The 24,346-nt window shown below is 38.0% G+C and overlaps 1 protein-coding gene across 3 annotated transcripts in view; it reads right to left on the bottom strand.

Moving 5' to 3' along the window:
* The window catches only part of ATP9B (ATPase phospholipid transporting 9B (putative)), a 240,173-nt gene that overhangs the window by 195,302 nt on the left and 20,525 nt on the right, over nucleotides 1-24,346 (bottom strand). For all 3 annotated transcript variants that reach the window (XM_041739641.1, XM_041739643.1, XM_041739642.1), the window contains exons 2-4: nucleotides 22,368-22,541; nucleotides 10,475-10,625; nucleotides 7,783-7,896 (exon numbers count right to left, since the gene is read on the bottom strand). In XM_041739641.1, coding sequence (XP_041595575.1) covers nucleotides 7,783-7,896; nucleotides 10,475-10,625; nucleotides 22,368-22,541 — 439 coding nt within the window. The remainder of the gene's footprint in view (nucleotides 1-7,782; nucleotides 7,897-10,474; nucleotides 10,626-22,367; nucleotides 22,542-24,346) is intronic.

Here is a 24,346-nt window from a genome sequence, read left to right as displayed (position 1 = left end):
AACTGGTCTTTAACAAAAAAGTTAAGGCAAAATTCTTTTACCCTGTAGTTTTACTTTTTCCCTCTCAATTTATGTTACTTCTAAAACAGAAACAGAAACAAAAACAGAAAGTAACAATGAAACACTAGAAGAGGAATATAATAAATACTAAAATATTTAAAATTCTCCCTATAAGGAAAAAAAATTTTTAAATCCATATAACATGTACTTCAAGCTAAACATCAGAAAATGCTTAGTAACCCAAAGAAAAAGAAATCTACGACCTAAAAAAAAAAAAAAAAAAAAAAAAAAAACCACACACAAACACACCCCACACCTCCCATGAATTATATTTAGAACACTCAAGCCTTTAAGTATCAAATTACCAAAGACTATCATCAAAATCTTATACTCTCTGCACTTGAATCTTTCTGGTCAAAGAAAGCACAAAGGAACACAGCACAATCTCAGCACAACAGCTTCCTCTAGTACAGGACCCCAGGCACAGCCACCGGCTTTTGTTTTGCAAGCAAAAACCTCAACAAATCAACTTGCTATGTAAATAAAACTCTGACATCATCTTTCTTAAACCTACCCACAGGTTTTCCAACACCTACGTCAATACCCTTCATTCTACCTCTCTACAACCACACAATGCTCAGTAGGCTCCTGTTATTGATCCTCATTTACCCTCTGTAAGTGATGTAATACCAGATGACTGCCCTGAAAGGACAATGGTCTGTCACTCCAGGGTTGTGTCTGTGTCACCAATAGGCCACACTGGGTGAGCCCTTGCGTTTACTGAAAGGCGATCCTCCCCGGTATGCTCAGAGTTGTGCCACCATCACCACCTCTAACTGTAGAATATTCTCAACATCCCAAAGAGAGAGAAAGCCTACACCTGATGGTGGTCACCAACATCCCCTCCTGCTCCCAGCCCCTGGCCACCACTAGTCCAACTTTCTGTCTCTATGGATTCCCCTCTTCTGGGTGATATGGCATGTTTAGCATTTGATGAACTGCCAAACTGCTTCCCAAAGAGGTTGTACCCCTTAACATGTACTTACTGGCCATAAATATACTCTTGGGATCCTATACTCACTTTTTAACTGTGTCATTTGTCTTTTCACCGTGAAGCTGTACGAGCTCTTTGTATTATTCTGGATACAAATACCTTGTTAGACGTGATTAGCAAATGTGAGGTTACAAGTGTTTTCCCCCATTCTAGGTTATCACTTTATTTTCTTGATGGTATTCTCTGATGCACAGGATATTTAATTTAATAAAGCCCAATTTATTTAAGTTTTTCTTTAGTCACTGGGGCTTTGATTGTCCAAGATCATAAAAATTTGCCCCTACATTTTCCTCCCAGGAGTCTTACAGTTTTAGCTCTTCCATTGAGGTCTATGATCCATGATGAGTGGTTTTCTGTGTATGACATGAGGGAGGGGCCCAACTTCATTCTTTCACATCTGTCTGTCCCACTGCCCCAGCACCATTTGTTGAGGAGATTATTCTCTCTCCACTGAACAGATTTGGCACCCTTGCCAAAAATCAATCCATCATAAAAGTAAAGGCTTATTTCTGGGGAAGCAGGAGTCCTCCGACGCCAATCTTCTTTTCCATGTTGCACTGGCTACTCTGGGTCTCTTGCATTTACATATGAATTTTAGACCTAGCTTGTCAATTTCTACCAAAAAGCCAAGTGGGATTTTGTACTGTCTTTCAATTCGTAAATATGTGAGGACTTCTATTTATTTAGATCTTTGGTATTTTTTTTAATGTTCTATTAGTTTTCAATATGCAATGCTACATTTTAGCTAAATCTATTCCAATTTTCTTTCTGATATTATAAATGGAACTATTACCCTAATTTCATTTTCAGATGGTCCTCACTAGTATATGGAAATACAAGAGGTTTCTGTGTATCTATCTTGTACCCTACAGCCCTACTAACTCATTTACTTGTGCCAGCATTTCTGAACTAGAAATGGGCCTCCCTACACACAAGACCACGCCACTGTGAATGGAGCAGCTTTCCTTCTCTCCTTTCCATCTAGGTATCTTAGTACGGTAAGACAAAGAAAAAAACATGAAAATCCAAACCAGAAGACCCAAAATACTTTTAAGAAATTTGGTGTTATCACAAAAGCCTTAAAATTGACACACCCTTTAACCAAACAGTTTCACTTCTGGAAACTTATCCTAAAAAACAACAAAACAAGGATCCCAGCAGGATCAAACATAAAAAACTGGAAATAACTTGAATGTCTACAATAAGAAATTCATGGTACACTCATATGCTGAAATATTGTACTTTCTGAATTAAAAGATGTTGTTAGTCTCGGATAGGAAAACAAGACCACTTTAAATACACAAAATCTAATTCACAATCATTTTCAGTAATGTGAAAAACACATATCTACCAATCCAGGAAATAAGAGCTTTATACAGCCATTCTCATGCTGGTGAATATTTACTGTTATAGACTTATAATTTCTCAAAATTCTATATATAACCAACTCACCTTGAGAGAAACAAGAGAATGGTTGTCAAGCCTGTGTTTCTTAGATACTGGAGGGTATTGTTAGAAGCGTGACTCTGAACCAGGCAAGCACAGCATCATCACCTGGAAGGGTTTTTGTGCTATCAATGTGTTCAAGCCCTACCTGAAATGTGTACATTTAATCTCCTCTCAAAAAAAAAAAAAAAAAAAAACAACAGGTCCCAGACATATATACATTAAGTACACTCTTCCAGTCAATCTAACTTTCACTATGGCTTAAAGGCAGCAAAAGTTAATTAAATCTCCATTCATTAAGTAATTATAAACCACAAAATGTAATAGCTCCTAGTGCTTCCAAGAACTCAGGAAGTGAAAATAAGCTCTCATTTCTAAAGCAGTGATATCAGAGAAGATGCACCAAAGTGGGGTAGGTCCCAACTTCTAGAACAGGAGTCAAGCACTCTCCAGAGGAAACAGCCCTGGTCACCGGCAGACTGCTAGCATATACAAGCTGCTCTCAGCCACACTTCAAATCTAAGGTTTACCTAAATACAGAACAGAGGTGTAGGACCAGCCACAACCAAGAGGTGTCACTCCCATACCACCACGTCCATCTCTAGCATATCTATTCTGAGAAAAGCCCCAACAGCCAGCCTGGCTACATAAAGCTGGTTATCAGAACAGTGCAGCTGACACCAACATTTCCTTCTTAACCACTGGAGTCTAGCACATACGGGCTTCCAGCTTTCGAGCTGAGATCTACTTTGTCCTAACTGGATCAGAACAGGCTGGTGGCCAATGGAAGATGTGGACAAGGGAACCACAGGAGTTCCTGGACCTTCCTAGGACCTCAGCACCAACCAGGTCCAAGACAGAAGCTATGGTAATGCCGCCTAAAAAAACCCAAAGTGAACACAAGAGGGTGGCAGAACTTCATAGTGAAACAACAGTATTTGTGCATCAGCCTGTCAGTCACAATGCCTGACGGGAATGTGGCACATGGCCAGTCCACGGGCTGTGACTAAACTCTGTACCACAAAGTGGAATTCTTTTTTCCTACTTTTCCAAATGGCCCAGGAGCCATGTAAGTGCCAAAACAATATGCATTTTTATAAAAAGAGAAAAAAATGCTATTGATATAATAATGTCAGTTTAACCTTGAGGAATTATTACATGCCAGAAACTTTTCTATGTATTTTATTTTTTCTATGTATTTGAAGTGAGTTACCTTTTAAATGCCACAAAAACCTTATGAGGTGTGTACCCTTAGCTCTAATTCACAGCCAGGAAAGCTCAGACACCAGAAGCACACATCCTTTTGCCAAGGTCGCACTCATGGGCAGCTTATGTTAAGAGTGCTTGTCTCTACACAGTATGAGGTTCGAGTCCAAGTAACTGATTTGGTTTCTCCTTTCCGTATCCAACCACATCACCAACGCAGAGACACTCAAAAAGAAAAGAGTGGACGGAAGGACTGAAAATCAAGGTCCTCGCAGACGGACTGGTCACCTACGTAGCCTAGCCTACGTGGCTGTCCATTTTGTATCAACAAAGGAACACAGCGTACGTGGAAGATGTAGTGTGAACAACCCAGACCTCCTTAATCTAAGAATCACTTGCATGGATAGATCTATTCTACTTGATTAATTCTGATAGAAGCACTGCAATCCTGATTACACTAGCTTTCCCTCAAAGAGTTGCTGTGAAACCTGAATGATGCAAAAGGTAATCTTCATTGTGACACAAGAATGTAATGAAATCACTTCTCAGTTTGCTCTTCTGTTCTATGGCAAAATATAACAGAAATTAGATCAGAGCTGAAGCTAGTAAATAATACTGCCCCGAGTACTTGATAAAGAAAGATTATTAAACTATCACTGTTTCCAGGAACTCCTTTTAGTTGGAGAACAGAAAGAATATGAAGCGCCTTATTTAAAATTCGCAGACAAAAAAAAAAAAATAAATAAAATAAAATAAAATAAAATAAAATTCGCAGACATCAGATACAAGATTTTAAAACCACCGCTGTATGATGGTTTCATGCTTCACTGGCAGGTTTCTGGCAAGGAGGAATCTGGCAATGCTAACCAATTCATTTTTCTGAGCAACCTTACAGAACCTGAGAAGGCAGGCAGCGGAAAGGCGTCAAAACACAAAGTGTATGTGTAAAGACCACATGCCAGTACAGGCTCTTGACCAAGGACAGGGGCAAACACAGTGGTCAAGACAAAACAAGAACTCAGGAGCTGTGAGGGAACTCTGTTGAAGCATACTCTCTTTATTAAAAAACAAAAACAATGGGGATCTCTGGGTGGCTGAGAGGCCTGGCCCCTGTCTTTGGCCCAGGGCGTAATCCTGGAGTCCCAGGATCAAGTCTGCTTCTCCCTCTGCCTGTGTCTCTGCCTCTCTCTGTGTCTCTCATGAATAAATAAATAAATCTTAAAAAAAAATAAAGTGTATTTTAGAAGTATATTTAGTTTAAAGGTTCTTCAACTTGCCCTAGATGAAAAAAAAAGATATTATGTACATAGTAGCTGAATCTTCGGTTTAAAAAAAAAATTTAAAAAAAATTATTTGAGGTGAGTTTGGATCAAAGAATCAATATACCTCAGCCTGCTTCTTGGATTGAAAGGGGATCCTAATGTACACATCAACTTTTTAAGATTTTTGCTAAATCAGAGGTTAAAATGTATATAAACAGTGCAAGCATAGATACTAACAAATCTTCATTACTGATTATCTGATGAAGGCATCGATTGTGGCTGCTGCCAAACCAAAGAACAACAGAACACTGTTGAATAGAGCAAACCAATTCTGAGACCTAATGGTGTGATATGAGAGCAGGGCACATGAGAACCTGCCCAGGCATGTCACAAGGCAACGTTAAGTTACTCAAGTGGGAAAAATGTGCTTTTCACTTTTCTTTGAAACCCCTGACACACTGCAGCAGAGTAACGGCATCCCTGCCGTGGATATTGAAACAGATGCTTACTGAGGCTCTTCTGTAAATAAATAGTTAATTCTCACACATCAATAAAAGAAGGACAAAGTACTTCAAACACCTAAGACTGACAATCAAGTTAGAGGATGTAACCCTCTCATGGAAGCAGAGAAAGGAGAGGCTACAAGGCATGCATGATCTCACTCCAGCTCTGGCCAAACAGTCAATTCTGTGCACAGTTAAAATTAAATTCATCAGGAACTTATTTAAAACTAACATTTTCTTTGGTGAAAAGCTACTTAAATCACAGTTGATAAGAAAAGATGCAAAAACAAAACAGAAATGAATACATTTTACTTTAGATTTTAAGATGATCTTATGTTCTGAGACTATCAGTGCTGAAGTAAACGTCAACCCAAGACCGGAGTGACACTGAGGCAGTTCAGTACAAGCATAAGAGCCAGGGGGAGAGAAAGGGGCCAGAAATAAACACACTGAAATCCTAAGTACAGCCGTGTTTTTAGGATGAGCAAGTATTTTCTCTGTTCTCTAAAATTACTGTGATGCTACAATGCCTTTATTGGAAAATGGGAAAAATAAGCAGTGGTTTGTTAATGAGACGTCCTGGGTGCACACAGCCTATGGAGCTCATGAGCACGAGGAAGAGTGTACAACCAGACTGATCATTACAGCAAAGTCTAGAACTGTGAAAAATGAGAAGAAACCTAAAAGTCTCCTTTCCTAGGAAAACAGACATATTCATTCAATGGAATCCTTCAGAGAAGTGAAAAGTATTGTCCTGGTATGATGTGTCATCCTGGATCCATTTAATAAACCAATGTTAAGCCAAAAAAGCATGATGCAAAAGGACACAAAGTAAAACTATCTTTACATAAGTTATTTAAAGCATGGAAACACTGCTGCATATTTATTCTCAGAATATAAACATAAGTAGTAAAATTAAGAGAGATACAACAATTGAATCTCAAAGGCAGAAGAGAAGTTGCCTGCAGGGGAAGAAAGGTAGTAGGAAAAAAGAAGTCCCCTCTGTCCTCTCTCCATAGCCACCTGGCTTGAGCACCAACTGTGAACACTGGGGTCTGAGCTTCGGTGTCCTTTGTGTGCTATGTGACATGTACACAGACCCACAGCTCCCTCACCTGCTCAGGAGGAAATGTGAGGACCCATGGGACTCCTTGCAATCACAGTCCCCATGTCCCTACGCCCCAGTGGCACCTGCACTGTGTACCCCAAGAGCTCATGACAATCCCACCACTCTACCATCTGCATATCATTCGAACACCACCCCTCAGAGGGGCCTTCCTTGACCACCCTATTTGAGTAACTCCGATGTCTCCCAACCTTGCTAATTTAATGAGCGGAAACATTCTCATTCATTGGTGGTCTGCTTTTGTTCTACAAATGCAGTTACTTTCACTGCTCAGACCCTTGCTACTCTAAAGTCTACATGGATGGGAGGAGAGGCTGGCTCAACCAACTCAGCATCATTTCTGTCCCCTCTGCTGGTCACCCCTGGTGCATCTGAGAAGACCGGCTCTGTGAGGCAGCAGAGCTGCACAACCAGAAGAGAGAAACTCAAGAACACGCTGCTCAGGTTTCCAGTTCTGAAGGGAGTACTTAGGTGGGGAACGTGAGCACGGCACTGCTCTTTCACTCACTATGTTTTCTTGGCTGGATTATGCTGGTAATCTGCCCAAAAGGGAACAAACAAAAGGAAGCAGTACATTTTTCTAGGTGACAGGAAGAAAGAAGGCACACATTTTGTCTGTATAAACTGAAAATTAATGAAAATTATTGACAAACAGCATAAACCATCAAAATAGTATTATGTTTGAAATGGAAATATTTGATGCTACATATCATTTGCCTTTCAAAAAACTTTTATACACTGAGCTGTCAACCAGAAATTGTCTGGATTTCATTGAGATACTTCAGCCAAAAGGTAAGAACTGCCCATCTGTCAGGATGCCAAGAGGTCGCTGAGCAGACCACATCAGCATTCCTGACAGTGCCACAGGCACGGGGGGAACCAGGCTGGAGAGACAGAAACAGTATCATAGGACATGTACACGATGCCCCAGAGAAAGCACCAACAAAGGCACCAGTGGCCTTTGTAGCCAAGACTTGCAGGCAGTGTGCTGCCCTGACACTCCTGCAGGGCTGCAAAGTATTTAAGTGACAGAGGTCTGTAAAATTTTTTAACCAAAGTTCAATAACACATAACAACATCATGTTTCTTAAAATCTCATCAGTTATCTTTCAAACATCCCCACTCTTAAAACTATATTATAAATAGTTAATAATTTATCTTAATTATAAAAATCTTTTCTTTTACCAGAGGAGCCCAGTAGGTGTAGAGATAGCCTATTTTCAATGCTGGTACAAACTGTGAGCAGGATACTACCAGAAAATAGAGATTCAGGAAAAACTTGAATTGTTCATATAAAACCTAAAAAGGAAAAGAAAAAATTAACACAATCTCTCCAAGGAAAACCTTTAATACTTCAATTAAATAATTAAATCAGCACAATATCTAACTACATTTCCATCTAAAGGTGAGAATATACCCTGAGTTACAGTAAATTTAGTAATTTTGACACTAGCTTTCCAATAACAAAATCACATATAAAGAGAGGTCAGGTTACCCCAAAATTATACTTAAATTGAAAAAAAGACAATTAGAACTTTCAACTATGTTGAAACTATGCTCTAAAAGTTTTGATTTTCTGGGCAGCCCCCGGTGGTGCAGCGGTTTAGCGCCACCTGCAGCCTGGGGTTTGATCCTGAAGACCTGGGATCGAGTCCCACATCAGGCTCCCTGCATGGAGCCTGCTTCTCCCTCTGCCTATGTCTCTGCCTCTCTCTGTGTCTCCCATGAATAAATAAAATATTTGAGGAAAAAAAAAGTCATTATATGTATATGAAAGCAAATAAGATAACAAAACCTTCCCAATATTAGTAAGTCAATAAATATGTATTTATATACATACAACCGTGTATCTTGATAACTTGATAAATCTTACAATGGAAAAGTCATGTTAACTTATATTTTTGAAATGTAAAAAATAAAGTATGATAGCCATGTTTCTGAACACAAACATCTAGGTAGCTTTACAAAAATGAGTGAACAAGCAAAATGTACACAATATGACATCACAAAAACTGCCTTAATCTCCTCCAATTACTTCTCTCGAAGTATATGAAATGATGACATATAACAAGTACATGAACTGCTGACCAATTCAGGAAGACAGTGACCTATATACTCTTTATAGTCTCTTGGCAGTTGATCTGCAACAAAATTTTCAAGTACAAAATAAGTATTTATTTTGTATTTCACTGAAATTTTAGGAATGCAAATCCTGCAACTATGCTTGTTTTTTTTTAATTCAAACAGAGTTATCTTTAAGGAAGAATACCCAAGATCCAGTATATTAATAGACTTCTATTTCTCAAATTATTAAATTTAAATTGAAAATCAAAATGGAAAAAAAATCAAAATGGAACAAAACCCATGTTTATAGATGAGAATAATTCAAATACCACTATAATTGCAATTAAACTTACAACCTTGCAACTTCCAAATCAGAATCTTCTTGGATGCCACTTTATATGCAACTTGGAAGGTATGGGAAATTTTAACTAGAACAGAGCAATGGGTTAAGTACCTATTGTTGACTTAGAGTCTGGAACCACAGTTTTTATATAATGAAGTTTTCTACATCATCATACAGTTGTCTGTGCAACTCAAAAATCAGCTACATTGATAACACACTTATATTCATAATCATATTCAATTGCTGTCTAAAAATGTTTTGAGTCATTTCATAAATTAATCTCAGCAGGAGAGAAAGCTCTTTTTCCTCAGTCATTTCTTTAAAATCTCAGTTAGCATAAATTATATCTATTAGCAATTCAAAAATTGCCATTTGTGCTAAAAATGGCATAGAATTCCTACTGTGCAATTACCAAATGTTTCTAAAATACTACGTTTTAGATGAAAAGCCTAATTTAAGAGACAATCTAAGAAAAAAAATTCACACGGTAATAGTTGTAAGCCACATCAACAGGTATTTTCAGGACACAGCCCATCCTGGCAGGCTACAAGAACTTGCTCTGGTCAGAGTGAGGCAGCTGTGTGTGCTTTTAGCCACCATAATCAATATGATATTGTCTACTGAATGACCTTTGTGACCTTTAGGAAAACGTACAATGCTTTTACGGATCTGTGAGTACTTAAAATTTAAAGAAAACAGGAGCTTCATTCAATAAAGATGGGAATATTTATCTGTCTGAAAGACAGCTTACATTTTACTGTCCTGACAAGAGTAGTCTTTTAACGATGGAGTCAATGGTTTTGTGTGTCTTACTAAAGAGTAAATTAGATATAAAGCATTCGATGAATGGGGGAGGGTGGTGGAAGGCAATCAATGCCTGATATAAAATCAGCATGATTACTTACATTAAAACAGAAACAGTAAAACTTATTTCATATTACCAAAAGATTTTCTTGCAAAATAGTATTACGAGTAAATAACTAGGATGTGTCAAAATCTTTGATGTAGAAATAAAACCAGTTATCAGCTTCTTTTGCCTTTAGAAATTGGTCTATAAAAGTAAGAAATGATGCACAAAAACCAAAAATTACTCAATTATTCTAAATGTATGCAAACTCTGTTTTGTAACTTAAGCCAAGAATATCACTAGTAAGGAAATATTTAAACTTAGCATATACTTGATTAAATATAACTAATGCTATAACAATATAACATGGCCTAGAATTTATAATATGAAGTAGAAAATATTATCTATAAATGCTTATAAATATTTTGTTACTGCGTCATGTTTGTATAAAAAAATTATTTTACTTTCATCATGAAGTTCCTTACAGGCTTTAAACTTAACATTCCATTTCACCTCCAACCAAAATTTATGACTTATTTTCTGATAATTTAACTTATTTCTACAATAATAATAATAATTTCTACAATAATATTTCCTAGTCTTAGGAAATGTAATAATCTTACCCCAGGTATAAAGGTAAACACATTATATTTTTGGTTTTTTATAGAATTTCTGGGATGCTTTTCTTCACACTTTTCAGGATATCCAAGCCACACTGTGCGAGCTTTTAGTTCTCTCTTTCTTTGACAAATATTTACCAGCCAATCACAGCAACTGCATGAAATAAAAGATACATATTATGCATGATTTTTTTTAAGTTTTAAAATTAATTCTACATATTTAGAACCAATACTAATTGCTCCTTTATTTACCAGACACTGATAGTATGCCTAATGCTAACCTGTAGGGCTTGTCTTAAAATAGGTTGTGCTGATCTAAATTTGACATAAAACACTAAAAGAGACTTGTATGAGTGCATAATGACCTCTGAAACCTCAGGGAAATGATCTTCCCTGTTTAGAGCCTCTTACTAAAAAAATACAACTATTAACATTCTGAAGCAGTCAATGCTCTACTATGAGGAGAAAAGGATAACCATGTGGTTGGCAATTCTCAATATACCATTCAGAGATCCAATGATAAAGATTCTCAGACATCATCTCATCATTGTCTTTGAGGTAATCCCTGTTTTCCTCTCTTAAAGATAATTTTAGTAACATTAATATAAAATTAAGAATTGTGGCTCAATTCAATATTTAGAAAGGATACTAATGCTTAAGGGGATACTCTAACGCTAATAAAAGCTCAATTACATTTTCATGTAGTTATCTTCATCTATACAATACATGTTTTAATTCTCAATCTATACTTGCATACTTGCTCTAAGAGTGTCAGGGTTCCACAAGCACAAATACTCCCACTTCCTGGATATCCAAACCATTATTTTTGAACAGAGAAAATAAACTTTCCTTAAAACACTGAAGAAAATGATGAAAAGGTATCAAAATCATCTGAACTAAGCATAAAATAATCATGAATTTAAACTTGAGCATTAACAATTTGGTTTAACTCAAATTTCCAAACTGCAGAGGAAGACCTAGAATGCTTTATTATAAAGGAAGCTGTTAAACTGCGTCTTCTAGATGTAGGGCAGGCTAGAACAGCAGGCCAGCAGCAGAAGGCAGAAGCTCTGAACTTCATTCTGTGATAAGAGCAAGCTGAAAAGTTTACATGAAATCCTGCATGACAATGACAGTCTTAGAAGGTGTGATTATAAAATGAGGTTGGTATATCAGGACTTGGATCTTAAAATTACTATGGGTGCACTAGCCCTTTACTCCAATCACACTGACATCATTCTTCAGAAACTGCCTCACTTTATAGATGCCATGGTGGCATCCTAGGCAAGGGAGTACAGATGTGTATATAAACTGAAATCTGTCTATTTCTGAATGTAAAACCACATGAACGCTACAGACAACAGCTAGAATAAAAACCTCAACATTAACACCACTGTGTGCTATACCTGAAACAAATAACCCATTAAGTTCCAAAGCCCTACACTCCATAAACTCTAAACTAAATACCAAGGGCTAAAAATACATATACTCAATAGTTTATTTTTTTCTCTACAGAACTGTAGAGGAAAAAACTCCAAGATTCCAAGACTTCCAAGATGCAACTAAATTATTTGCAACACTTTGCCACTTTGTTAATAACTATCAACAAACAAAAGTGTTATTACTAATTATTTCCTTATGCAAACCCAGAAGCAAGTCATAAGCCATAATCAAATCACATGCTGTCTCACAAAATTAAATGAATACAAGGCTTAAGGTTTTACAAGCCTGGAGCTCCACCAGAACTGCTACGGGATGATGTAGACAGAAAACAGGACCAGAAAGGAGAGATGAGTGACTTGAATGTCAAGAGTAGAGGACATAAACACCAAAAATTAAAAAAGAAAAAAAATCTGTAACCCAAGAAGTATACATAAGCCCTACTGAGTTGCAGAGCTAAGCAGGAAAATAAAATTATGGGCAATTTTTGAATAAGATACACTGGTAAACACTGATACTGAGAGGGAGAACCCAGGAGAGGTCCTTGGGAAAAAAATAACCAGGAGCCGCAGCTAACTAACACTTCCATTCAGGCAGAACATTTTCTAAACAAGTGATCACTCAGGGGACACTGCCCATTTATAGATAGGCCTCCTGACACTGTCAGGTCAAAGTGACACTAAACCCAATATGACACAAAGTATATTTTTTATTAAAACATCATAGGATTAGTTTTTCACAAATGCCTCTATAATCAAAGTAATACTCTAATATTAGAGTATCTTTATATACCAAGATCCTGTCTCCTAAAGCTTTAACTAGTCATAATTATGTAATGGCTACCAAAATTTAGAGAGGCTTCTTCCAAAAACAACCAAATCTAGATACTTATGATATCTGACAGGTACCCATGGTTACCAAGAGCAGCACAGACTACCATCATCTTAAAAGATTAGCATCTCCCCATGTTTCTGCACTGCAAATGTGCTGCAGATTCCCTGAAAATGTAGAGACCATTAAGGACAGGAATAATCCCAGAATATGACATCCACCTCAACCCACCCATCCACCCCACAGTTCCTATGAAAATATCCTCAGTGGCTCCACTTCCTAAGGATAAAGTGGCTTTTGGTAAGAAGTGAAATGTACATCTCTTGAGAAAGATACCACCACTCAGAGAACTAGCATGCATCACAATAACTCACAGGAAGGACATTCAAAGTTTTGGAGGACAGATTATGGAAAATTTTTTTCAGTGTGTCAGAGCTGGACTTTTTACCAAATAATAAAGATGAGAAAGCAGTTCCTAAGCTATGAAGAAATAAAAGCCTACTCAGTTGCTGAAATTAGGAATAATTTTAAAATAAGCCTCACTAGTCATGGAGTCTACAAATAGAAATATACTGAAATATTTACAACTCAGTATTAGTTGCAACCTACCCGAAATATTTACAACTCATTATTATTTACTACCTACCTTTATTACAATATTCACCAACATTTCCTCCTGTAATTAAACCAAGTAATCTTACGTATCTTCTACTCGTCAATCCAAAATCTAGTATTAGTGACACTGAATTTTATAATGCCTAACATTTAGGGAATAAAAAACAAGCAAATACTCAAAAATGAAAATTTATAAGAAATTAAGAAAATATAACCAATCTAAGTTGCTAGATGTACAATTTCACTGTGTACGGTGCAGTTTTTAATTTAAGCAATAATCTTTCAGTAAGGCAAATATCATTGAACAAGAACATAACAATATCTTCGATCATTTCTCATTCCCCATGGCAAAAAAAGACACACATTAGTCCGTACAGACTGATTAGAATCTGCCAATATGGTTGTTAGCTTTTTCTACATTATCACCATTGATCAAGATACACTTTATATATCTATTATACTTGATTGTTTTGTGTTTTTGCTACCATCTCCATTTGCAAATATATTCTTAACACTTTCCTTTAAAAAAAAGTAATATATTACAAATAAAATCCAAAATTTGGCTATGTTCCATTTGGTAAAAACAAAGTCCTGTAAAAGACCAAAAATAATTAATTCAATGGGGGTGCCTGGCTAGCTCAGTTGGAAGGGTGTGTGACTCTTTGATCTCGGGGTTGTGACTTCAAGCCCCAGGTTGGGTGTAGACATTACTTAAATATCTAAAACTTAAAAAATTAATTCAACAATGTATTCAAAACTATGAGGAGACTCGTAACATTAAAAGTCCATAATTCTTGGCAACTATTTGGGAGCAGAGATAAGTACCACTTCTGTAACACACGAGGTCCTTTCAGAGTCCACACCATTAACAAGAAACTGTCCATGTCATCACAGTCTGTGCCTGTCAGTACCCACTCTCCCTTGCTCCACACCCTCAGCAATCTCTGACAGCTCCTCTATTACTCGGTGAGTCTCCATGCACACAAGATACTCCTCAATTCCAATGAGATCCTTGTGTCAGGTTCCCCTTAGGATGCAGAGACCAGGCTGTTATCCACTTGAAGACACCACCAGGACTGGTCTAATTTGGAGCACACCTCTTCACCCTAGCAGTTTTCCCAGTTCACAGAGCAAAGAGTAATGGCTTTAGCTTGTCAAATCAGACCTTGGTTCAGTTTCTGGCTTGTCGCTAAACCAATTTAAGAGGGACTCTCCTAGTTCTTGGCTGGAAGTAGTGGAGAATGAATGTCCAGCTCCTGAAGAAGGTACATACCATGGAGAAAGAGCACCCCAGTACCAATGGTGCTCCTCTGTGCACTGGGCACCAACAGGGAACACACCCGTGAATTGCACACCACAGTCATGAATTGGAACAGTGGCTCCACCCAGAATCCTCTGCTTCAGCTCTCTCCTCAGTTCACAACCCTGGCCACCCCCCACCCCAGATCCCCCAGCCACACTTCCACTGCCAAGTCTGTGAGACTTCAGGCGCTCTCACTGATAGACAGTCATAACATTATGCTGGAGTCAATACAAATGCATGACTATTGATTTTCCTTTGTTGGTTATTGATCTACCAAAGCATGACCAATTTTCCCATGTTTTCAGTCCTCATCTGAATCCCAGTCACCTTCTCACTCAAATAACCCCATGTTCCCAATTAAGGATAAGAAAAAGTTATCTTCTCCACCACTACTTCACTCTTCCACTCCTACCCTTCCCTCTGCCTAAAAGGATGGATAAAAGTTTTCCTTCTCAAAATCATCTTTCTCCCCAAGCTGCCCCTTTATTTTTCAAAACCTAGGCCACATGTCCCCTGACATTTTCAGAAACGTCATCCTTCCACGTGGCTCCCATTATCACAACAATGACAGGACTCTAAAACCTACACCTCCAAATCCTGCTTCTGAACCTGACAGAATTGTTTATATTACACAACCCAAGTTGGATTTTTAATTAAGAAAATTATCAACAGTTTTAGATGAGCAATCTATAACAACAAACAAACCCCACAGCTCACATCATACTTAATGGTGAAATACTAAAAGCTTTCTCCCTAACACTGAGAACAAGAAGCAAGAAGGTATACTCGCCACTGCTATTCAACATAATGTGTTCCAGACAGACCCATAAGGCAAAAAATGAAAATAAAAGGCATAAAGGTTGTAAAAGGAAGAAATAAAACTGTCCCTGTTTGCAGATGACATGACTCTCCATGTAGAAAGTTACATGGGATCTAAAGAGCACTCTTAGCATTACAGTAAGTTTAGCAAGGTTGTAGGATAAAAGACAAACATACAAAATCCAACTCTAGTTCTATACACTAGCAATGAACAAAATGTGGAAACCAAAACTTAAAATGCCAGTTACAAACAACAAGAAAAAAAAGAAAGGAAATACTTAGGAATAAATCTACCATGTACAAGACCTGTGTGCTGAAAACTACAAAATACTGATGAAAAAGATCAAAGTTCTAAATAAACAGAGAGATGTAAATTGTGATCTAGAAGATTCAACACAGTAAACATGTCAATTCCCTCAAGTTAATATACAGGTTAAACATAAGTCCTATCAAAAAAAAAAAAAAAAAACATAAGTCCTATCAAAATCTCTGAAAGGATTTTACAGATTGGGCTAGATTATTCTAAAATATCTATTGAAAGGCCATGTAACTGGAATAGCTACGAGAATCTTGAAAAAAAAGAATAAAATACAAGGAATCAACCGACACCATTTTAAGACTAAGATAAAGGAACAGTTCTCCAAACTGGGTAGCACCAACAAGGCAGACAAAAAGACAATAAAGATAACATAACAGAGTAGATAGCCCCCACTCAGGTATAGCCAACTGATCGGTGACACAGGTACAAAAGCAATTCAGCAAAAAAAGGATGGTCTTTTCAACAAATGGTGCGTAGCATTTGGATATATATAGGCAAAATATAAATCTCAACTGAAACTTCCCACCTTGGACAAAAATCACTCAAAAAGGATCTAAATGTAAAACTATAAAACTTATAGAAGAAAATCTTTGAGATACAGGACTGAGACACAGTGAAAAGTTCTCCGACGTGACACCAAAAATGCAATGCTCAATGGCAAAAACAGAGACCAACAAACAACTGGACTTCATCAAAATTAAAGTCTTTTGGGTCTGTGGAAAAATTCTTTCGGGGATGAAAAAACAAGGTACAGAATGGAAGAAAATATTTACAAACTACCTACCTAACAGAAGACTCACAGATATAATATATAAAGAACTCTTAAAACTCACAAGAAAACAAAACAAAACAAAACAAAACAACCAAAAAGACAATGGAACAGAGCTAAAGAAACACTTACTGAAGAAGACATGTCAATGACAGGAGAGTCAGCCTCACTAGTCCTTTAGAAAATGGAAATAAACAGAGGCCACAATGAGCCATCACTACACACATATTCTAACAGCTAAGATAAAAAAACAGTTGACAAAGGAGGAGGTTGACAAGGAGATACTGAATCTCTCCTACACTGCTGGTTGAAATGTGAAATTGTACAGCCACTCTGGGAAACAGTTCAGTACTTCAACAAAACTAAACATATACTTACTATGTAACCCAGCAACTGCCTCCTGCACATTTATCCCAAAGAAATGAAAACTTATGTCCACACACACACAAAAAAAACCCCATACATGATAGTTCAGAGCAGCTTTTTTCAAACATCCAAAACTTGAAACAATCTAAATGTCATGCAATAGGTTAATGGTTAAACAAACATTCATCCATGTTTGGATGGATGCCAGTCAGCAATAAAAAGGAACAAACTACTGATACACACAACTATTTGGGTGGATCTCAAGGGCACTGTGTTGGCTAAAATAGGCCAATCTCCAAAAATCGGTAATTGAGTGTTTTACTTGACATTCTCAAAATTAAAATTATAGAAATAGAAAACATAATTAGTAGCTGCCAGAGCCCAGGGCCTGGTGCAGGAGAGAGAAAATGACTACAGAAGCCAGGAGACAATGTGCAGTGATGGGACAGTTCTAGTTCTACATCTTTACTGCTGTAGGGGTTACACAAACCTACACATGTAGTAAAATGCAGTGAACTATAGACAGTTTAAATGAGTGTCAACTTCCTGGTTTGACACTATACCATAGTTATTTAAGATACAACCACTGGGGGGGTACTAGGTAAAGGGGTAAGTAGGACCCCTCTATGATAACTCTGCAATTTCCTGTGAAACTATAGTTATTTCAAAAGAAAAGGGTTTTTTTGTTGTTGTTGTTTTTTAAGATTTTAATTATTTGTTTGAGAGAGGGAGAAAGAGAAGACAAGTAGAGGGGAGGGGCAGAGGGAGAAGCAGACTCCCTGCTGAGCAGGGAGCCTGAAATGGGGTGGAGGGGACACCACCTGATCCCAGGAGCCCAAGACCATGACCTGAGCTGAAGGCAGATAGATGCTTAATCCACTGAGCCACCAGGCACCTCAGAAAAGCTGTTTTTCTTTTTTTAATACAACAAAGTAAAAGAATGAAAATTATATACTATGCAAACAGTAATCAAAGAAAGCTGGTATCAAGAAAAAGAGGGAGAGACAGAGACAAATCAAGAAACAGTCTTAATAATAGAGAAAACACTGATGGTCACCAGGAGAGGTGGATAGGGGGATAGGTGAAACATGTCAAGGGAATGAACGAGGATGATCACAGGGTGATGTGCAGAACTGATAAATCACTATATTATATACCTGAAGCTAATATAACACCATATGTTAACTAACTGGAATGAAAATAAAAAAATAAAAATAAAGAAAGTCGGTATCACTTCATTGAAGTTAGACACTATGAGCCTGCATAGAAGAAATATTACCAGAGAAAAAGATCAGTCCAAGAATAAGTTAGTACCCCTACACTTGCATTACCTAGTAACATACTCTAAAATACATAAAGCCAAACTGACAAATTAAAAGCAGTAGAGGGGATCCCTGGGTGGCTCAGCAGTTTAGCGCCTGCCTTCGGCCCAGGGTGTGATCCTGGAGTCCCGGGATCAAGTCCCACGTCGGGCTCCCTGCATGGAGTCTGCTTCTCCCTCTGCCTGTGTCTCTGCTTCTCTCTATATATATCTCTCATGAATAAATAAATAAAATCTTTAAAAAAATAAATAAAAAAAATAAAAGCAGTAGGCACATCTTCAATGATATTGAGAAACTCACATAAGTTTCTCTGATAAGCAAACTTTGACTATGAATACAGAAAATTCAAACAAGACTATTAACAAATATAACTCACTAACATACAGAGCAACACAGTCAACAAAAAAAGTACAAATTAGGGACACCTGGATGGCTCAGTGGTTGAGCATCTGCCTTCAGTTCAGGACATGATCCCAGGTCCTGGGAACAAGCCCTGCATCGGGCTTCCTGCAGGGAGCCTGCTTCTCCCTCTGCCTGTGTCTCTGCCTCTCTCTGTGTCTCTCAAGAATAAATAAATAAAATCTTTAGGAAAAAAAAAGTACAAATTATTTTCAAATACACGAAGAAAATTGACTAACATATATAATGAATCATAAAGCAAGTCTCAACACATTATAAAGACTGAAAGAAAAAACTAGTAAGTATGTTCTCAGGCCAGAATGGAATTAAGATGACAGTCAATCATGTGGTTCGTGGATGGCTCAGTCAGTGAAGCGTCTGTCTGCAGCTCAGGTCATGATCCCAGGGTTCGAGGACTGAGCCCAGCCCAGCATCTCCCTGCTCAGTGGGGAGCCTGCCTCTCCCCTCTGCCCCTGCCCCTCCTCCACTGCTCATGCTATCTCTCTCTTGCTCTCTCTCTCTCTCCAATAACAAAATCTTTTTTTTTTTTTAAAGGTAAGTCAATTACAGAGAGATAATTAGGAAAATTCCCAACTGTTTGGAAATTAAGCAGCATGGTTCTAAATTGAACATCAACTAAAGCAGAAATGACAACGTAAATCAGAACATATTTTGAACTAAATGATAATGAAAATACTGAATGTCAAAACGTACATGCATCTATTTTCTTTAAAGAAAAAGGTACAAAGCTGGTAATCTGAGAATTCATCTTAGGAAGAAGCACAAGAAGAACGGCAAGTAAAGAGGAAAAAAAGGGGGGGCAAGTTAAAGCATGAGAGAAAATAAAGGGAAGACCAGACATCAGTAACACCAAGAAGCAGATACCCTAAGGACTCAGGTGTCACTCATACAGTGTCCCACAGAGAATGTTTAACCCTAACTTAACCATGAGGAGACCTCAGACAAACCAAAATTTGAAATGTTCCATAAAATACCTATTGTATAGTCCTCAAAAACGTCAGTGGAATGCAAGATAAAGAAATGGCAAGGGGGGTTCCACATTAACAGAGCCAGCACAGGCAGGCCACCGACCACCACGCCAATGTGGGCAGGATCAGGGCAGAGACAGAGTAGGATGCTGACTTAAAGGAGAAGTAAAGTACCCTGTCAGAGTGAAATTTCCTGACCATGGCAACTGCCTGCTAGTCATGTAAGAAAATACCATATTCCAGGGCACCTGGGTGGCTCAGTGGTTGAGCATCTGCCTTTAGCTTAGGGCATGGGGTCCTGGGATCAAGTCCCGCATCAGGCTCCCCGCAGAGAGCCTGCTTCTCCCTCTGCCTGTGTCTCTGCTTCTGTGTATCTCTCACAATAAAATCTTAAAAGAAAAAAAAAAGGACCATCTTCCTAAGAAATAGGCCCCAAAGAACTAAGATTAAAGAGGAATGAACTTGTCAACAACCCTGTCTGAAAGGACTCTGAAAATAACAGTGAGATATAAAGAGAATGGCAAATAAATGTAGCAAAAGGTTAAATAAACATTAGTGGTCTTAGGCAAAGGGCACAGAGGAATTCTTGCAACTCTTCTGTAAGTTTGGATTTATTTCATGATAAAAGTGGATTTATTTCAAGGTAAAAGTTTAAAATTTCAAAAGCAAAGATAACACTAGAAGATTGGCTCTTTGAAAAGAACCGATAACCTCCTATCAAGATTAATAGGAAAAAGGGAGAGAGAGACAAACTAACAATATCAGAAACAAAAAAATGTGACATCCCTCCAGAGCTTCATACATTTTACATTACAAATATTTGTATTTGAAAATAGATAAATCCCTTGAAAAGCACAAAGCATCACAACACACAAAAAAACAAAATGTGCATAGCCCTGCAACCTGTAAAGAAATTCACTCTAAAATGAGTAAGTACCCACAAAGAATACTCCAGGAATATTGGCTATTTAACCTAGAAAATATTTTTGAAAAAACCAGACCACTCATTAAAAATTAGTAACAAGTCAGCAACTTCTAAAACCTTGTTTAGCCATGAAATTCCTTCTTCACATAAAAAGCTTCCAATATACAAGAAAGATAAAAACAGACACCACCTGGAAGTTGAGAGGAGGTGATAAGCCCCTGCTCAAGCTCACTTCCTGATTCTGCATGGCCATCTCTTTGAGGGATTCCTCAGTCTCTGGGAGTCCAGACCCAACTGTTTTTTCGGGTTTTTTTTAAGATTTTATTTATTCATAGAGGCACAGAGAGAGGCAGAGACACAGGTAGAGGGAGAAGCAGGCTCCATACAGGAAGCCTGATGTGGGACTCAATCCCAGGTCTCCAAGATCACACCCCAGGGCTGCAGGCGGCGCTAAACCACTGCGCCACTGGGGCTGCCTCAGATCCAACTGTTTAAAGACCATTACATGAGCTAAAACAGAAATCCAATCAGTTGTCAACTTCTTTTTGAAAACTTCTAAAGGGATAACGATGATAAATAAAATATCTTTCTACAATTATTAAATTCCTTTTATGGGCAAAAGGATATAAGTTCATGATTGTAAGAAAGGCACTGATCACAAATCTTGAACAGTAGAAAGACTATAAAAGCTCTGATTCAGGGGCACCTGGGTGGCTCAGTAGGTAAAGCACCTGCCTTTGGCTCAGGTCATGATCCTGGATCCTGGGATGGAGCCTCGCATCAGGCTCCCTGCTCAGCCAGGAGTCTGCTTCTCCCCCTCCCTCTGTCCCTCCTCCCTGCTTCTGTTCTCTCTCAGTCTCTGTCGCTCAAATAAATAAATAAATGAATAAATAAATAAATAAATAAATAAAATAAAATCTTTTTAAGAAAAAAATCTGTAATTTTTTCAACATACCCACTCAATTTATGGTGGCATTGGTTAGCTGAAATCTTGCAGGGGCCCATCCCCAGGGTTGCCGAAGTGTCCTAGACAGTGTGGTTCTTACATACCAGACTCTATAAAGTCGAGAGTGAGCAGATATGATAGTTTATCTCAACCAGCAGTGAACTTGTTTAAAATATGAGTTCTTTTTTTTTTCTAAAGATTTTATTTATTTATTCATGAGAGACACAGAAAGAAAAAGAGAGAGAGAGAGAGAGAGAAAGAGAGAGGCACAGACACAGAGGAAGAAAGCAGGCTCCACGCAGCCAGCCAGACATGGGACTCGATCCCAGGCCTCCAGGATCACACCCTAGGCCAAAGGTGGCGCTAAACTGCTGAGCCACCCGGGCTGCCCTAAAATATGAACAGTTCTTATCTTTGTTTCTTTCTGGTTAAATTAACTGAAGACTCTTCTTCCAAGTGAAAGCATTCAAGTCGAACAATACACAAAGTTACGGTATTATTAAACTGCATTTTACAGGCATATCTGCCTTTTTTGGATGAGAGTATGACTACAGATGGAAGAGAAGGGAGCACTGTTTACAACTGCCAACACGGTGACCAGAATCCATTCTACCATGCAATCACTAATCTTCTCCATTTTCTAAATATTAAAATGTCTCATTAAAAAAGTGAACTTGGCTTTCCATCCCTTCTTTCAGATTAGCACTGTTTGGTTTTGTTTAACACTATTCAGGATGTCATTTCATTTAGTTTTCTTTAGTTCGATATAAAAATATGTTAGAAGTTGAGCTTATCAATACCTTAACTGTGTAACCTCAGAGCATAGGAGATTAAGCAGCAAGAGATAACAAACCTGGTACAGAGGAACTTCCATCCTCCACAGACAAACCACTCTAGTCCTCTTTTTCTCTGTGTGACCCTAGCTCGTGGTAACGTGTGGTAATCGCTTTCATCATTCTCGAAGCCTTCTTCAGACATCATTAGTGGCATTTCATCCAAATGGGCAGACTCATCTTCCAGTTGGTACCTAGTCAGAGGTAAAAACAGAGTACTGAGGCAGGCCAAGCAGTCTTCTGTCACAAGTAAGGGTATTATTTAAGACAAGAGCTGGTCCAATTCTACTAATCATACTTTTCTTTTTTCTCCAAACTAAGCTGTCTATAGAGAAGGCAAACCATTGTAAATAAGGGATGCTACTTTGCTTTACAAGAAATTTATTTAGCCAAGACAGGCAGGAAAGGAACTGGCTGCCCAAGGAAGCAGACTTGACTATGTGGGGAGCCCTCCACACAGCCACGGTCAGCTCAGTACCTCCCATCCACGGTGCAGCAATATTACAAAAAAAAAAAAAAAAAATTATCTGAAATATTAGCAAAAAAATGTGTATTTCCAGCTCATATCTAAATACTCTGTTACAGACTGATGTGATGTAAAATTTGCCCTACTTTACATTCATCAAAGTCGTGAAAATGACTTTTGAACTACATAGGTGTCTTATGTTAAAAGGTGGGAACATGATATGTTGTCAGATTTGATACATGCAGCAAGGATGCTATGTCCCCCTTACACTGACTCTGTCTCTGTTACTCCTTTTTTTAAAACTTTATATTCAATGAAGTAATGTCCTCCACAACCAGCATCTCATTTAGAGTTCACTGATCCCCTTCTGATTCCAAAAACAGGGAGCCTACTATCAAGTGTCCATTTTATCTTTCCTAAATTGTGGACATATTCATCTTTTAAAAGTAATAGCTTACCTTGAGAACCAAAAATTCATCAGAAAATATAATGGGAAGTCCACAAATACTATCTTATTTAATTTTACATCAAGCCTCCATGGTAGGTATTACCCTCAATTGTAAAAATAAGAGAGCAAACCTCTGTGTCCCTGAAAGATAGCAGTCACTGGAATTGAAATTTCTCCTCATACCCTCTGAAGTCCACAGACTTTAGAGAAGACAAATAAAACCAACCAAGCCCACAACTACAGCATAAATGAGTGCCAGACAATACTACAATCTACTGAAAGATAAAAGCAAACCTGAAACAGGATAAGGTCAAAGAAGATCACAAAATGCACATCGTAGTAATCAAACTACTCAAAGCAAAGATGAAAGAAAACTCTTAGAAGCAGCCAGAGAAAAACATCTTATTAGAAGCACATCAATTCAAACGCCCATGGATGTCTCCCAGAGAGAGATGGAGGACAGAGGATAGGAACCCCACGTCTAAGTGCTGAAAGAGAAAAAGGCTCAACCCCGAATTCTATATCCAGCAAAAAGATCCTTCAGGAATAAAGGCAAAACAAAAACATTCTCAGATAAAGGCTAAAACTTGGAGGATTTGTCACCATCAGACCTACTACAAAAGAACATTAAAGATGTTCTGCTGTTGATACTAGCAGAAAACTTGGAATTTGGGAAATGAAGAGCAACACAAAATTGTTTAAAACGTGTACGACTATTGAAAGTGAAAGCTGTAATGTGGTCTGGTGAAGTTTTCAGCACAAAGAGATGTGAACAGATATGGCAGCCATATTGTAAGAAGTGGGCAGTTCCACAGTTTAAGTATAAAATATTAACAGGGAAAAATTAGCTGTGTATACTGCAATCTTCAGAGTGGAGCTTCTCAACAGTAGTACCATTCATTTTGGGTCACAGAATTCTCTTTTGATGGAGCTGTCCTGTGCACTGAGGAATGTTCAACAGCATCCCAGACCGTTACACATTTGAGGTCAGTAGCAGCATCCCTCAATTTTGACAATAAAAATGTGTCCAGATGTTGGCAAGTATTGGCTGGAGGACAAAAATCACTGTCTACAATAATAATAAT

The sequence above is a fragment of the Vulpes lagopus genome, chromosome 24, assembly GCF_018345385.1.
Source record: "Vulpes lagopus strain Blue_001 chromosome 24, ASM1834538v1, whole genome shotgun sequence".
Taxonomy (NCBI): domain Eukaryota; kingdom Metazoa; phylum Chordata; class Mammalia; order Carnivora; family Canidae; genus Vulpes; species Vulpes lagopus.
Note: the sequence above shows the minus strand (reverse complement) of the source record. Positions and strands in the feature narration are given on the sequence as shown.